Genomic DNA, 18,126 nt, shown 5'->3' with positions numbered 1-18,126 from the left:
TTGCGCAATGTGATTACAACATTTTTGTGGTGGTCATTTTCCTAGTCTAGGTCTTAAAAAAAAATCGAGAAAGTGCAATGTGTTACTACATATCAAAGAACTAGTAACATATGTTTTTTTTTTCTTTTAGTTATATCTAACTAGACTAAACATTGCAGACGATAGTCGAATGAAAAATATGATGTATACTTGTGTTTTGATGTATACTTGTGTTTCTCTATTTTATTAGGTGATGTTTTTGTAGGCCTATGTGTATCATTTTTCAGACATCTATAAATATTCCACCTGTAAAGAGCTAATTTGCGTTAAAAAAAAAACGCTAGCTTAAAATCTATGGCCATATTACAAGATCTTCGGGGTTCGCAAAGACCTTCCTTCAGGGAACAGTACCAAGAACAGGAAGAAGAGGCAGACAGAGAAAGCGATGGGAGGGCAACAGAAAAGAATGGACGGGCCTGCCATTGAAAGAAGTTCTAACTAAGGCAAAGAGAGAGATCAAGAAAGACGGTCGACGAGTCTTGCATGGTGCCCCAACGGTCCAACAGACTAAGGGATAGGTAAATAAATATTCCACCAGTAAAGAGCTTACCTTACTAGCAATGACGCATAACTATTTTAAGTATTTCTTTTTTGCAAGTCATAGATTTACCTTGAATTAAAAAAAAAAGTATTTATATCTGTCTCTTGACACTTTAAAGTAAGTGACTCCCAGGCATTGATAACCTTGGTTACTGGCTTCATCACAGCATTCAAAGGAGCGCACCCAGCGTAGAGTGAATGATTATAAGTTTTGTGAAACAATAAACTCAATCCAAGTAATGTGTTGTTTTATCATGTTTATTTAATAGTAGATAAAATGCAAAGTGCTTTATAATGACAAATGATAAAAATGTGATATGTAAATAGATAAATAATGACATTCAACAATTTTGCATATCAAATATTTTAAGCAGAGTACGAAATGCATAAAGTAAAGCATAGTGACACCCAATCTGGCCACCTTTTTTATTCTCGTCTAAGGCATAGAAAAATATAAAAACGAGAAAATATTTGATAAAAGAAATGTGTAACTTTAATATTTACAAATCAATTTTTAATTAATCTACATTGGCTACAATTTTAAAATAATAAATATGAATATAAGAAAATATGAATTGTCGAAACTAGCTTTTACCAATGTGATATTTAGCGGCCCCGAAAGGGGAAAAGACGCTATTAGTTTTGTGTTGCCTGTCCCGTTTAGAAACTAGAAGAGAAAATGAGAATCGGATATCATCATGATATTTTAGATCATTCAAAGTTCTGATGCAACGGCTATTTTTTCTTTTCCGAAAGTGAACCCTTTAATTTAAAAAATTATATATACAAGTAGATTTTTCAAAAAATTACACCACTTTTCAATGAAAAGCTTCAGGGGAGGTAGCTTTTTATGGACTTCTTAATAACTCAAGCTTCATTCATAGATTCACGCATTGGCACATACAATTTGCATCAGAGGTCACAATGGTAAAAGTGTCAATAGATCATTATAAAAAAAAATTTTCATTTATAAACGAACTCATTCAATAGAATACTGATTCAAATGTTGTTTTTAAAAACAGAATTTTGATACGAACTTCGTTTTAGTTATAACTTTAAAAAATAATGACATATCCTCATTAATTATAGGGGCCTACACTTGACAGTCTAAATAAGACTAGATAGAGCCCAGATCTAGATATATTTATAATTAGCCGGACATTACCCACGGCCTGCGGGCCTTAGTTTGTTTCTACTTATGTAGTAAATTGGATTTAGATTTTAGATGTATGTTAAACTTAGCTAATGATCCTTTCAAGTTTTTCTCTTTCGCCACGAAAATAAAAGTAGTTTTGCAAAAATGGGCTCACTAGCTAAAGTAGGTCAAGAATTTTTTCATATTCCCAATTTATCTAATTTTGTTAGAAGAATAAATCTTTTTTTTTTTTTATATTTCTCTATGACATGTAGCATGTTATTAATTTTCAATGTATGGATAAGGTTAATAATTATTATTTTAAAAAATATAAGTGTACGCTAAATGAATATTTGGAGATGCTGTGGCTGAGGGGTAAAGCACTTGGAACCGGAAGTCCCGTGTTCGAATCCTAGTGTAGACTCTAGGTGGACCACTTAGGGGGCCCATTTTGAGTTTGTGTTTCCACACAAACTGTCTTTGCAACCTTGTTTTCTTCTTAGTATATTGTACAGCAAATTGTCAGCAAAGAGTCTTATAACTAGAGCTGCTAAAAGTTATTTTTATTTGAAATAGGACATAAGTAAAAGGTTAAGACTCTTTATAACATGGTTATTTATTATGTACATATTTAGCAAGGTTGAGTGTACATAAAACATACTAGCTGTAACATAAGTTTTCAATGCTACAAAGGTAGGACTTTACGATGTCTAAAATGTTTCTTTGACTTTGTTCTTTCAGTTTGTTGTAATTCATTCAAGTCTTCGATTATATCCATTGGTTTCTCCGAGGAACGTAACTTTGATTTCTTTGTTTTAGCTTTGAGATTAGAACTCTGCAACGTTTCGTCTATACAGTCAGATTGGTCGACTCTGTCATTAGTTTGATGAAGCGGATCACTTTCCGGTATCAAGCTGCGAAGATTTATTGTAGAGATAGGTCCTGCCACATTGTGGTGGTCAGTTTTTTCATGTGCACAACTGTTACATGAGTCGTATTTTTCGACCCATTCCGTTGAGTCATAGGCTTCGAGGTGCGCGGGGAATCTAATGTCGAGTTTTTCTTTGGAAGATTGAGGTAGTTCCTGGGCAATGTAGAAAGTTGTTGTGGGTGGTTCGTGCAGATCCACATCCACCTCAGCAGTGCTGCCTGTGTACGCTCGTTTAGATGCCTTTAAGAAATTAGTCACGGAATCTGAATTTTGTTTGCCTTTCGCCTCAAGATGTGAAGATTTTCTGAAAGTTTGTAAATGTTCAGATCTCATTGCTGCGTCGTCGACAGGATTTTCGCATATAGCGCTGTGTGCTATCGTCACTGTCGATGGAGGTAAATCAACTTTAAGATCTAATTTGTTTTCTGGAGATTTAACCAAGTGACTGGTGCCACATATTGGCATGTCAGCAGCTTGGCTTCCCGTTGTCTGAGGAACACTCTTGTCAGCAGAAATGTCTACATCCCGCCGCCGTAACTCGCACTTCAGTTTATTACGTTGTAGCCTGCCCTTAGAGTTAAGCTCTTCTGTACACTGCCCATTCAAAGCTTGGACTTTTGACGTTTCTGCTGAAAAGAAGAAAAGAAAAATTAAAACAGAACTCCTTTAAACATAAAAAAAGTTACCGATTTGGCCTGACCTATAAATCTACACACTATCGCCTGCGATAATTGGGGGACAATTAGAATGTTGTGAGTAGTGATTGGACTTTCCAAACAATTATGTTGGCGACGTTATGTCTCAATATCACTGTTACGCACCTTTATGTTCATGTCCTACTGTTAAAATACAATATTAAATTTGGCGTTGACTGAGGAAAGGGATAAAATATATTTTGCTTCATAGTGTAGATTCTTGATGATAAAGTATAAATATTTTATTTAGAACTTTACGAGTAGTTTTTATGAATTTGATGTTTGTGGTCCTTTGAATATCAATTTATTATGAATCATCATTAAGATCTATAGCCAATACCAATTTGTACAAATAAGCTATCACTTCCCAGTAGAAAACCAGCCAGCTCTTATTTTCTTTGGGTCCCTACCTATTTGTCTAATAATCATTTCCATTATATTATCTAACCTTAAAATGTGCAACAAACCAGTTTTTTTGAGAAAAGGGAGGCAGGCAGGTTTTAAATTGAAATTGAACTGACCTTTAGTAGTTGAATGATTCTTGTCTCGTGACTCTCCACCAAGACCAGAGTCCAGCGAGACAGATGGTGCAGGATTGGGGTCAGCTCTATTCCCAACCAGTATAAAAGCTTCGATGTCTGTGTCCTGGTCAACAATGAACAATGAAAATTGAAGTGACTGCATTGTTTGTATGTTGTTTTTTTTCAGAATTTATTAAGTTTTGAAAAACAAAAAGGTTTTATACTTAAAATTAAAAGATACAATTTATTTCATACAATTTCATCGTAATGTACTTAATATTATTGTAAAACGATATATTTTATGTATAAAGCCATATTTTATGTATGAAACCATATATGTATAACGCCGTATTTTATGTATTAAGCCATATTTTATGAATTAAACCATATATATTATATAAAGCCATATTTCACACATGAAACCATAATGTATGTATGAAGCCATATTTTATGTATAAATCCATATTTTATGTATAAAACCTTAGTTTAGCTTGTTGACCCCAAGTTAGAATGAATATTTTACAGATTATTCTCCACAAATATTTAATTTTTAAGCAAAAAAAAAACAACAACAAAAACTGTTGATTGCTAATCAATTTTTCATCTGGAAAATCAATCCCCTAATGTCCACACTAAACCCTACTAAATTAAAAGTAACAGTTGAACCATAAAAACAGTTCTGGACCCAAAGCACTTAAAAAAAAAAAACAACTCTGGAAATGAAACGAAACATAAAGACATAACTGTTTTCAGGGCCGGATATAAGTATGCGTATTCAAGTGAAAACGGGAAGAAAATTAATTAACAAAAAAAGACACTCTCTTAGTCCCAGCTAAGGAGTTCTTAAATTAACACCCACTTCCGCTGACGTATCGTTAGCCGTTAGCATAGTTACCAGACTTACGTTACACGTAATCCACTCGGCGTCTCTTCCGGTGAAGAGAAACTCGGGCGTTTTCTCGATCTGGCTGAACAGGCACTTGGAGACGTAGACTGTGTCCGGTCGTGCAGAGGTCAGCAAGGACCGACTCACATCTAGACCGCTGCCTCTCAAGAAAAAGTGCGGGGAAGTGTGAGTGCTGCTCCCCACCGCCACTGTGCCAACGTGGGCGCTGATACGAATGCTTCTTGAAGCACATCCCTCTAAGGCAGACATTGCCTTGGGTTTAGAAGGAAACATAATGATTCAATATGTGTTTGTGTCTGTATGTTTTTACCCTAACCATTTTTTACCATATATTAAGACTGAATGGACACAATCACTCAACTCATTGACATAGAAAGTTTATGGTATTTCTTTTTTTGTTTAACAAGTTGGGTTTTTAAAAATTGTATTGAAAAAGACAGTGTTTAAATTAGTTTCTAGTTTTAACCAAGACATGTTCCATTGAATAAAAGTACTTTCGAGTATTTAAAATATGATTTTAGAGAGAAAGATGGAGAGAAAAATAAAGAAATGAAGAGAGAGAGAAATAGAAATGAAGAGAAAGAGAGAGAAGGAAATGACTAGTAGTGTTATCGCCAAAGATCAATAAATTACATTGAGTTTCATAAAATATATAAACTTTTTTTTAAAATCAATAGTATTCTAATAGTGAGGGCAGAATTTACAACAGGGAACACAGGCTATAGCTTACCACCCTTAAGAAATAATTAGCAGTGACATATACTATCTGGGCTTATAAAGAGCCCAAAAAGGGCCCAATATCTCTATTAGATTAGAGTATTTTCCAGTCTTAAGTAAGACACTCATAGTAATAATTGTACTTGGTGTTTGTCGCACAAGACGAGTATTTTGTTTGTATCGCTTTTGTTTGTTTCGTGTGAAAACCATTGTTAATTTTCAATGTAGATCTCTCCTGGGTTTTAGTTACTTAATTATTTGTTTCATTTGATCGATTTAAAAAAATGGATTCAAATCTTGCTGATGCAATATTAACTTGCATAAATCTGATCATTTAAATACTTGACGCATGTTGCCAGTGCATTTCTCGTGTTATTTCATACCCTTTAACTCTTTCTCTCCGTAATTATTTTCCATGTTCCTTCAGAATTCTTCAATTTGCTCATTAGTAATTATCTACCCTGCTATGATTAAGCTTGAATAACTTTCTCGTTTGTTATCAGAAAGTGTTTTATTTAGGCTAGAATTCAAGGGGAATGCATGCTTTATTTTCATATAACACAAAGTAAAGTTGATAAAATCAAACATTAATTTAATTTAATGAGGTCAAATCAACGATGATGTCGTCACGTAGGGGAGAAAGAGTTAAAGTAAACAACGTTATTACAAGTAAATTATATCACAGGGACTGCAGAGTTAATGTAGACATAGTAAGTATGGAGACACTATATATAACTTACCTTCAAGAGATTCAGTGCAATGCGAGAGACCTCCACACACCTGTCGTATAAGATGACTTGTTCCTGGCCGATACCTATCAACAGGAGATGAGCTTGACCATAGGGACAGGGGGGAGAATAGGCGTTGTACCTGGCAGCAACCTTCAGAAAGTGTACAGAAGAAACACGAGGCAAAAGTTTGACTTGTAATAGTTTTACATTTTAAGGTGGACAACTCGTAAAAATATTTTAATAAGCTGTCTCAGCATCACTCATATTACACTGGTGTTAGTTTCCCCTTTTCTCTTATTAGAGATTTTCATACATGGCGGAAAATCCATAAATAGCAAGCGTTTTGGTGTATGCGGTGTATAGGATAAGGACGTGTTGACAATCTTGTTTTAAAAGTAGCATGATAACGTTTGTAACACTTTTTTTTTAGCGCTGCAGAATTACATTTTGATTTTGTTGGCTGTTCTGAAGTTCAATTTAATGCTCTTCACATTGTTGAGTATATCGTAAAAAAATCTCCATAAACGGAATTCTGTGAGGCTGATGAAGTGATATGGATGAATGTAATTAGTGAAGTGAGATTGGTGAGTCAGGATAGACGAAGTGAAAAGAGGTATTTGAATTCAGGTGAGTTGATGACAAGAGGTAATTGAAAAGAAGTGTGTTCAATGAAGTGAAATGAGGTAGGTGAAATGAAGACATTGAATTTAAATCTGTGAAATGGAGTAATTAAGGTGAGATAGATGAAGTAAGGTAATTGAAGTGAGATAGGTGGAGTGAGATAAATAAAGTGAGGTAATTGAAATATCCTAACACATACTAATGTGTTATGTATATATTATAAAGTTAAATAGCATAATATACTCAAAAGGTAGTTGGTAAATAATAACTGTCGATTTTTTTTGTGGGGACTTACAAATGTGATTATATTCTTCATTAATATTCCAGTCTGACAATGGACCCTCGCTTTCTCTAAAGAATGATTTCTAGTTTTTTTTTTTTTTTTTTTTTTGCTGGTAGAGAGGTAGGGTGTTAAGCTTCCAAACCGAAGACTGCGAGATTGAAATGTTTTTAGGACATCCTTAGACCACCAAGCTCTAGTGGGTACATGACATTAGTTGGGAAACGTAAGGGCAGACAATCGTTGTGATGGCCACATGACACCCTCGTTAACCATCAACCTTAGAAACAAAAAAACTTCACAATGCAGACAGCAAGAGGAACTTAAAATGTAAGTACATAAACAGTTTACCTACTGATTTTATTTCACTCCGAACTTTGTCCAGGAAGTTAAAAACTTCATTGAAGTGACCGCTGTCCACCGAGTCTCCCTCTCTTTCAATGTCCAGCATGATGATACCCAGAGCTGGGTAGATCCTTGATTCAATGGCCTCCCCAACTCTCAGGGCTTCCATATAGTCTACAGGTACTAGCTCGGACATGAGAGTGTCCAGGTCTAGTTTGACAGATTGAAGAGTTGATTCCTTTGAAATAATACAAACCATTAATGGTCCCTGTCACACTTGACTGCACATTGAGTCCTATAAACTGATTAAGTAAATACACAAAAATAAAGTTCTTTTCTCTGGCTTTGAACAGATAAACTCAAGATTCGGTTACTGTTGATTACGTCATACTGTCAGTCAAGCTTGAATTATTGGCTTCCTGGTCTGCGGTATGTGCGCGGACTGTCGTTCGGTACTCTTGATGGTCCCGGGTTCCTTCATTGCCCCTGCCACCCAACGTTTCATAAGGGAGGTACAGACTAGAAATAGATCACCTTCAACTCCGAAGGAACTTAAGATACATGTAAAACAAACTTTAAAAAAATACTTATACCTTGAAGCTTACATTACATTGAGAGGCATTGAGAGCTAATAGCAACTCAAATGACAGAAATAGTTGATATCTCATTACATAACGCCATACTTTCATAAAGACTATTACAAGCAAAATGTATTAAATACTTTGAAAAAGCTTATCCACGGGAAAGAATTTACAGAGATTCATCTCAATACTGTAAAATTTGCGTTTTTCAATATCCAACTAAATTGATTCATGTTTGGTTAGGAACAAAAAAAAAATTTAGCACGGTTTTAACTTGTTCCGAGAGTGGGAAGTGGGAGAAATGACGTGTTCAAAATTGATACCAGACAGACAGACAGACTTGGTTCATAAAAGCTTTGTAGAAAGTAATTTCTCCAAATAGTTATTAAGCACAATGCAAGGAACATGTGCAAAGTATATTCTTATAATCTATACTTTTTTATTCTTATAAAATTAGCATAACAACTGTAGATCTTTATTATAATAGTATAACCATACCAAATGTACTACTCATGATTATCTGTACTATTTCTTCTGGGACCATCATACCGTCATGTTATTTCCATTGACTCCGGGTTATCTCCCCTTTACCTTGGTTTGCATTTCCTCCTCCAACTGATTGGTATAGTCTTCCATGGTCTCCATCATGTTGTCCATAATAGTTTTACCTCCCCTTTGATAGCGGCGTAACATTTTGTTCATCTGAAAACACGTTACCAAAACATCGAATGTTAGTTTCAATAAAAATTGGAAATTTAAATACCAAAAAGTCAATCATAGTTATCTTTCCTTTCTTTCACTTTAATTTAAAAGATTACATTTACGTTTTTTAACCCTTAAAGTGCTGAGCTGTTTTAGAATGAGTGCATACAAAACGGAATTACAATTCTGATGTTTAGAGGTTAAACTACCACACGCGTTTTAAGGGTTAAGCAGTACAAAAGAGAATGAGAAGGGGGAGCAATACGAAATAAGAAAAAAATGGAAAAAAAACGAAGCATACATTAAGTGTGATTGTCTAAAATGAGTTTGGATCAGTCAGGCATATGTATGATGTATGATTGGCCTAGACATAATAAATATGTGCGATTGGAAATATTTTTACCAGCTGCACCTGTTTAGCTTTTAGCTTTGTCAATGTGGTATGATCCAATCACCCATCTGAACCAGTTGTCTCGGGCGGAGGGAAAAAGAGGTATATATTGTGAATGTTTACATGATCGTTTTTTAAATGCATAAAAAAAATATTTTAAAAAAACATAACAAGGACGACATATTTGAAATATATTTTGCCTATTAGTAATATCGGTACTTAGAGTTACAAAGGATTGAGCTTAAAATATTGAATAAAGTGCAAATATACTGGTATATGGTTTATTAAAATACTTCGCTTATCAATACTTTAGTATTCTGTATTCTAGATATAACCTTCCTATTTGTGCATCCGGGCTACCGAATAGTGAAATAAAGTAAAAATGTATAGAACCCAGGTTGTTAAAGTGAGGGCTTTAGTGTCGTAAGATCTCATAGAACACTACAGAGATGACACACTTATTCTTGTCACGTTGATAGTTCAATGAGATTGGGACGTCTGTGTGATAAGAGTCGAAACTCTTAAAGACAAGATAATTTTAAAAAATTGATCGCTCTCAAATAAAACAACAGAAATATTGACCAGGCGATGTTGTAACACGGGCGGCGAAACAAAAAGAATGAAGCTAGTTAGCGCGGTGATAATTGTATCTCAAAAAAAAAAGCAATAAGTAATAACAAAACATTTCATTGTCAATACAGTATCTTTCATTTCTCTCCCTTCCCCTCATATAATACAATGGCACCATCACTCACTTGCAACGCACACACACACACTTACACACACACAACCTGTGTTTCGTGTTATCAATTTTTTTTCCACACATTTCTATCCATGGACTTTGATCTTATGACCTTATGGGAACAAACGTGTGATGTAGCCAGCCATAGGACTGTCTAGTAAAAATTATAAATAAGAAATATTTGCAAATTGAGTTTCATTTATTTGATATTTATGTTTCATTTTCAGTGAAATGTCCTGGCTCAAATTTGAGGATTGTATAACAGAGTTTCTTAACTTACGGGGCGCAATTATCTGACAAGGCGGTGGACATTCAGAGCTGAATTTACCTATAGACAACATAAGCCATAGCGAAGAGCCCCCACTTGACTGCTAGGCTCCCCAAAAATTGTTTTGAAGAACACGCAAAAGAATACATTGCCTTCCGTTGATTACATGGAGACCCCTATCTCAAATACTTTAGGCCTTTATTGTTATGGATTGTGTGTGTTTCTATGGTGACTGTGGGAAGAGGTTAGCGATTGGTTGTGAATAATGCAAGATAGGGGGCATTGTCAACAGAGGTCTTAGGCACTGACCCGGGAACGCTATTCTGCCTCAACGTGGCACTCGGGTGGAAACGACCATTTGAGGAAGTGATTAGGCTAAATGAATAGCAAAACAAAACTCCTGTGGGAGTGTCCAAAGAAATGCGAGAGCTTTCCCATTGCAAGGTGCGGAGTTGAAAGAGAGCTCCCACGTCCCTGTCGATAATCCATTTGCCGTTCCTCAAGGGACCGTTACACTAATGGCGAGTCCTGCACGGCTAGCTTGGTACAACATAGGAAAATGGCGGAGGTTCCCGGTGTACTCGGCCTTCGACCATGCACTCTAGTCCATGCGCCCGGAGTGCCGGATATATCGGAAATAGTAATGCTTTACATAGGCATTGACTTGGATCTCTTCCAGACAGAACGGTTGTTCAATCAGGCTTACACGCCTAGAGCTCGAAGAGCTTCGGCTCAGCTCTTTTGACAATCAAACGGTACAGCTGACGACTCCAAGATGACTAAAATCAGCCCTGGGGTTGGTGTAGCTCTGTTTGTATTGCAGTTGTTTATTTATATTTGGAGCATTAATTAACTAAAACATTTTTTTTTATTTGAGTAAAGGTCGAATTTCTCCACTGGGTCTTAGCATCGTTCTGTTGACGTATGTTTTATAACCAAAAACAGGCCCGATTTAAGACGAATAGTCAACCGAAAAGATAATGTTACGGACATCAAGCAAATCACATATGCAAATTAGTACTAGCTCATTATAATGGAATCGTTACGTCTTATGCCAGAGAGATTTAACTAAACTATAAGTACTTTCTCATGCTCATCTTTGCCTGTGCCCTTGTCTGGGGCATTGGCCACCAATCAGCTTGCAAACTTTCACCTCACCTATCCCTTAGTCTGTTGGGCCGTTGGCCACACATGATTTTTTGACCATCTTTCTCCATTCCTCTCTGTCTTTAGCCTTGGATAGATGCTCTTTCAATGGCAGGCCCGTCCATTCTTTTATCTTGTCTTCCAATCGCTTTCTCTGTCTGTCTCTTCTTTTTCCTGGTACTGTTCCCTGAAGGAAGGTCTTTCCCGAAGACCTTGTAATATGGTCATAGAATTTTAGTTTGCATTTTTTTACAATAGTTAGCTGGTCATCGTGGGGTCCAATCGCTCTAGTAACCCTACATCTAATCTCTTCGTTTGTGATGCGGCCTTTAAATGTGATACCAAGTATCCTTCTCTACCATCTCTATTCCATTGCTACGATCCTCCTAAACAAACTTTAGTGAAACCTAAACTGTTAGACATATGCGTTTCACTTGACAAATTTCTGCGGGCTACACTCCGAGAATACCGCACGTCTTGAATACACCCTAAAAATAATCTTTCCCCAAGAATAGCATTCACTCCTCTAAATAAAAGATAAGAACGTGCTAGAACTGAAAGAAAATGTGTAGAATCGAAGTGTTTGTATTGACGCCATCTATTGACATATTTGCTTAAAACATCACTGACAAGTCCATTATCCCGCGACAAACAGCGACACACGATCGTCCAGACTTGAGTTCAGCAGGTACGGCTAAACACTTCATTAAAAAACAAAACAAGGAAAGGATACAATCTTTAACATGGACCTTTGGTGAAACGCGGCGGGATCGTTAATTAAGTCTTAAAGAAAAAAAAGAAACATAAAGTAAAAGACTACTATAAAATTGACAATCTTATTTAAAGTGCATGCGCAGTCAGCCAATGTGACGGTGAAAGGATCATGAGTACACAGTTTAAGAAGAAAGCAAAAACGTCCATTTAAATCCCCTTTATTCTTGCTCTCTCTCTCTCTCTCTCTCTCTCTCTCTCCTCTCTCTCTCCTCTCCTCTCTCTCCTCTCTCTCTCTCATCTCCTCTCTCTCTCCTCTTTCTCTCCCTCTCTCTCTCCTCTCTTTCTCTCCTCTCTCTCCCATCTCCACCTCTCTCTCTCTCCTCTCCTCTCTCTCCTCTCTCTCCTCTCTCTCTCATCTCTTCTCTCTCTCCTCTCTCTCTCCCCTCTCTCTCTCTCCTCTTTCTCTCCCTCTCTCTCTCCTCTCTTTCTCTCCTCTCTCTCCCATCTCCACCTCTCTCTCTCTCCTCTCTCTCTCTCTTTCCTTTCTCTCCCTCTCTCCTCTCTCTCTCTCTTTCCTTTCTCTCCCTCTCTCCTCTCTCTCTCCTCTCTCTCTCTCAATTCAAAAAAGGAGTAAGAAAAAATAAAAGACAAATGTGAATATCTACTTATGATCTCCCTGTCTCACCAATACCAAATATAATAATCCTTTCTACGTAGAGCAATGTAGTTATATTTAGCATTAGTCTAGCACAACGAGCCCTAATCCCTAACACACTCACATACGTAAACATACTTTTCGGATGTAAATTCGCACACCTTTCTTTGGAGTTCTGACCATAAGTTTCAGGCCTAAAAGGAAAAAAAAAACATTTTCTGGAGGCCTCGCTTGAATGCCTGACACTGAAATATCTGTGGTTTCTAATTTGTAGATCTAGAAATGTAGATAATGATGTCGAGATAAGACAATAGAATAGTCTTATCCAGTGGCGTCACTAGTGTTTGTGTCGACCGGTGCGGTAAGCTCGGTGTGTCACCCCACCACCAAGGAAAAAATAATCTCCCCCTAAAATAATATAAAAAAAAAACTTTTGTTTATTTTGTTTCTTTATGTTAAACAATAAAACTGTAAGCTAATTCATTGTTGGTAACACACAAACACACAAAATAGTTTTTGATACTTTTTTTAAATGTTATTTATGACATTTTATCAAAAGTTATTACATTAATTAAAAATGTACAATTATTGAATTGTGAACATTGAGTGTAATATATTGTTATTAGAAATTATTTAATAGCTCCTTACGGAAAGTTTTTAATTATACTTGTCAATACTAGTGTTTCTCAGCTGCTCCCAAAAAGGCATATCAAGAACTGAACAGTTTTCAGTCCTGAGTAAAAAAAAAATAATTATCTTTGCAAAGTGTAGTTCTTAAAATTAGATCTAGATCCTTTCGGTCTGGTCGCATGTAAACATGGCTTTATGACCTAGATCCAAGAAATAGGCCTACTTTCATAGAGTTTGGCAATTATTTTTTTTTTGTTGAGGGTCTTCAGCTTGTTTTAGGGCTACTTTACATACGTTAGTGTTCCAGTTAGTATCCAAGGAACATTTATGCCAAGTTTTATCAAGATTGTTGAAAGGGTTTTGATTTCTATTCGGGACTGTGTCGAGACATACATATATACATACGCCTTACTTTATGCTTTATATTATCATCATCATAAAACTCCATTTGAGCCCTGGATAGAAACCCTGCTGTATTGCATAGTGCATGCATGTCACTATACAGGTCGAGAATTTTTGGTTTCCCAGATCTGTCGTTGATAATTCTTAAGCTATGAACAAGAGAAAAATACGCACAGCTGATATCTAAAGGTATTGTGGGTATAGAGAGGGCGTTTCCCAAGACCAACAGAATCTTTTCTTTGTTTCTTTTTTTTCCTTTTCCCATTAAGATGATATTTTTGCTGTGCCCTAGTTTGGTTTCACTCCCGGGCACTAGTTTTGAGCTGGAGTCTGCTATTAGAGAAGCTAATTGTATTCTTTTTATGACTGCGTATAGGGGGGGGGGGGACTCTAACGGGTGTTATTATAAAGACGACAATTAACCCGTTATATTTCGTCGTGTGGGTTGGCGTGTGTGTGGGTATGAGTGTGTGAGTGTGTGTGCCTAGGTGTCTTTCTACGTCATTTAGTATTGGCAGTTTAAGTTCTAATACTATCGATCTCCCGTACTCGTAATTGTAATGAAGTTTAGAACATATAAGCGACTCAAGTCTCAGATCTACGTATAAGGTTCTTCTGAGCAGTTTGCATGATATTGTTTTTACTATGACATAAAACACATTTAGAAATTCACGTGGGTCGGGACGAGCATGGGTGAATCAAGAGGGAAGTTAACCAGGAGGCACGCTAAGGCCTGGTATTGAGTCCTAGGTGGTTTCTTATATTACCCCACATTACTGTTTGATAATAGAAGTAATATAAAGAAATTTTACCTGCTCAAAACTTGGTCGAGAGGAAGGCACATCTGACCAGGCCATCTCCATGATCTGTCGTATGGACATCGGGATGTCGGAATTCGGTTCAGGCCGGAGACGATTTTGCACTACTGCTTGAAGGATCTAAGGTGAACATAGAAGTGAACATAGAAGTGAACCAAGCAGTGAATTAAATAGTGAATCAAATAGTGAACCAAGAATTGAAACAGGATGTTAGCTATGGAGTGTATGCGAATTACATATTGACTTATGTATTCAGAATACTATGAACAAAATGTTATTTTTAGAAAGACGGACTGCATGTTCAAATTGGGCTCCTGAAGATTGGATATTACGAGTAGATTTGAATTTAAAAGTGAATGAAATATGTTGAGAATTAACTGTTTCCGTATTTCACTACTCTGATCTTGAAGTTTTGCAGATATTTCTGATTAAAATTTAAGCTCATTTTGCTCACTATAAGAGATTTCCAAGGTTTTATTCCAATGCGGATGTCGCCATTGGATAAGCTACCTAGAGCTACATTCTAGCACAGACTTACACGACACATTAAAAAGTAACTGTAACAAATTCAACACAATCAGACATATAAAACCTACATGCTTATGAGGTAACCAAGATTCCTTTCAGACATTGCGTTCTTCGGGCAGATGATGTGTAGCGCATCTGCTTCTATGACCTAGGGCTACGAGGGTTTCGTGAGGCTAGCACGTAGACATTCTTTATTTTCACCAACTAATATAAAGTACAGTACACATTAATGTTGACTGTCCTAAAAATTCATACGTTTAAAATGCCTGCTCTCAGCGGAATTCTAATTCGAGAACCCTCGGGTTAGCAGTCAATCGCCTAACCACGGGCCACTATCCTCCGAAAATAAAATATATTCTAAATGTGTTGCTGCTGCTATTGCTGTTGAACTATTTGAGTACATGAGAGTGGGTAGAGGAAGGTAGGAGGATGAAGAAGAGGGAGACGATGGACAGAAACAGAAAAATGAGGAACAGGAAGAAGAGTGTTGATGATATAAACCAAAGTAACATTTATTTAAATCAGCCGCCCTACGGTATATAAATGTTAAAAACATGCTCTAAATAGATAGATAGATAGATAGATAGATAGATAGATAGATAGATAGATAGATAGATAGATAGATAGATAGATAGATAGATTGATAGATAAACTCACTTGCTCTGGACTCATATCATTGGCCAGTTCTATGTACGGCTCGTCTCTGGTAAACACTTCATGTAATATGATGGCGTAACTATAGACATCACTGGATTGGGAGGGCCATTCGGTGAACTCTGACCTTAAAATTTCAGGCGCTGTCCAGAAAGATCTGAAATAGTGAAGAGTTGACAAGAACTCAGAGTTGATAAATGGGAATGCCCAAAAAAAATTACAGAAACATTGACAGTTGTGCACTTAAAACCCTCTGTAGCTATCACTTCTGATCGTGCATTCTATTTGGGTGGGAATTCACACTTCCTAGATATCCTTATGTAAATAAAAAAGGCGACTAGAATGTATGTGTTATTAACATGAAACAACATTTGAGTAGATCTTTCCCGTGACACACACTCTTTCTTTTTTTATAATAACACACACATACGTGCACAAACACACGCACACCTAAAGCTATGTTTTCATTTTTTTAATATTTTTTTTTTTTTGGAAACGCCATGATTAATTTTTCTAGCAGTAATATTGAAGGGAATGGATAAAAATGACCCCTCTGTGGGGTACGCGTATTCCCAGCTTGAGAAACTCTGACCTTGTAGACTATAAGTAATGACTACACTAAGTAGACCAATCAATAGAATGCGGCTTACAAAGTTTCACAATAATGGTCCGAATAGTTATGTTGATTGATGAATCAAAAAGGTACAAAAGATAAGATTAGATAAGATAAGATTTCGTCATTTCCATAGCCTATCTGAATACTTTTTTTTTGTACAGTATTTCCATTCAAGTCATAACTTCATGGAGGGCGACTGGACGCTGATTCAAGATCGGTTTTGTAAGGACTATCGCGTTCTTGAAATGACTATCGCTTTCGAAAATTTCCAAATGCTATGATTTATTGATTCAAGACTTAAATTAAAATTCAGGAAAATTGTGCGCATCGTCTTCCAAGTCTAAACCTAAATGCTTATCATCGGAATGTTTAGAAGTTTACTAGATCTATACATTTGCTTAACCAGGATTCTTTCTCGGGGGAGAGGGGCGGAAGGGGGCGGGGTTAAAAGAAATGTTCAATTGTTTTTAAAACTCCATTCATTATTTTTTAAGAGCCAAACAATATGTTGTATACAAGAGGAATTGTCTTTTTCAAAATGTAGGCCTATTTGTTATGTTTTTCATGTTTAAAACTATTATTCTGTAAAACAGCTATTTGTTCAAATGAATGTAATATTATTCAAGTAGTTATTGTGAATAGTCAATCGATTCACACTGTAAAGGAAATCAAATACTTATGAATTATATTTTAAATCTAAACAATAGAGCAATGGTTCTACATGCATTGACATCCGATTCCAGTATTGATTCGTGATTAAAGCATGCAAACAGATCATGCTATAAAGTATTGGGCAATGAAATCTAGTCTCCTGTATTTAAATAGTAATGCAATCCGGTTGATGGAAGCTCATTTTATAACGGCTTTTGATTAACGTAGCGGAATTCGGTTTAAATTTAGTGCGTCTGCTGAGAAGGGAGATAACTTGTTTGAATTTCCTGTTTCAACGAATTCAAGTTCTCTGTCAGGTTCAGTACATAAGGGCCGCGGTGGTTCTCATTTGTGTTCCTTGTTCCTCCCACACTTTTCAATCTGTGCCCTAACATTGTACTCATCACGCTGTTAAGGTCATAAGTCAAAGGGACAAGCAATTAGTCCACGTATCATGAATGCAAAGTTAAAAGTAAAGTTTCCTTTTCAGACCATATAGTATCAATTACATATAATGTTCAGATCGTCTGTTTCTATTGTTACTGTCTTCTCAATCAGGCCTTCTGCAAACACTACTTAACAACACAACAGCACATCTAACACAAGAACTTGACAAAAAGAGCTTCAAGTAACAAAGTGGCGGTTTAATTACAAATACATCGACAGCCAATTCAACACAATTGGCTACATCAATTCAAATGCTTTCTTGAACTTAACAGAACTGCCTAACTAAACACTACTAGTCTATCTAGCTCGTACAGCTACATTTTCGAGGACTCAAAGGTACCACAAGTCCTTACTGCCTTGCTGACCTGGACTCTAACTGTCCTTTTAAACACACTGTCTCTCGACCGTGAAGGCTCTTGATCACATGACCACAACACAGGTCATACTTGCGGTTATTAGCGGTACTGTCCCTTGTCTATCGACAGCCGTTGACACGTTGACCTGTGTGATTGGCCTGAGTCGTGTGTATCAGTAGGCCGCACACACATTAACCCTTTCAGTCCGCCACTGGAGTTACAACACTATGGCCAACGGTTAACGAGCAGGGTGTCAAGTGGCCAGCACAGCGACCAAATGCATTTACTTTCCCAAACTAACTTCAGGCACAAATTAGAATTGGGTGGACTGGATAGATATCAACAAAGCAGAATCTTTCACAG

The 18,126-nt window shown here is 36.5% G+C and overlaps 1 protein-coding gene across 3 annotated transcripts in view; it reads right to left on the bottom strand.

The window, feature by feature from the left end:
* Nucleotides 1-841: 841 nt before the first annotated feature.
* Nucleotides 842-18,126, bottom strand: part of LOC106069564 (uncharacterized) — a 47,276-nt gene continuing 29,991 nt past the window's right edge. Inside the window, exons 13-20 of one of the 3 annotated variants that reach the window (XM_056036951.1) lie at nt 15,697-15,850; nt 14,506-14,631; nt 8,635-8,745; nt 7,473-7,700; nt 6,226-6,366; nt 4,766-5,020; nt 3,862-3,985; nt 842-3,274 (exon numbers count right to left, since the gene is read on the bottom strand). In XM_056036951.1, the coding sequence (XP_055892926.1) occupies nt 2,400-3,274; nt 3,862-3,985; nt 4,766-5,020; nt 6,226-6,366; nt 7,473-7,700; nt 8,635-8,745; nt 14,506-14,631; nt 15,697-15,850 (2,014 nt within the window). In that variant the 3' untranslated portion in view covers nt 842-2,399. Of the gene's footprint in view, nt 3,275-3,861; nt 3,986-4,765; nt 5,021-6,225; nt 6,367-7,468; nt 7,701-8,634; nt 8,746-14,505; nt 14,632-15,696; nt 15,851-18,126 lie in introns of those variants that run through there. The other 2 variants (XM_056036952.1, XM_056036953.1) reach the window with 2 other exon arrangements.

The sequence above is a fragment of the Biomphalaria glabrata genome, chromosome 7 (genome assembly GCF_947242115.1).
Source record: "Biomphalaria glabrata chromosome 7, xgBioGlab47.1, whole genome shotgun sequence".
NCBI classification, from domain to species: Eukaryota; Metazoa; Mollusca; class Gastropoda; family Planorbidae; genus Biomphalaria; species Biomphalaria glabrata.
The sequence above is the reverse complement of the archived record's forward strand: the minus strand, read 5'-3'. Positions and strand labels throughout refer to the sequence as shown.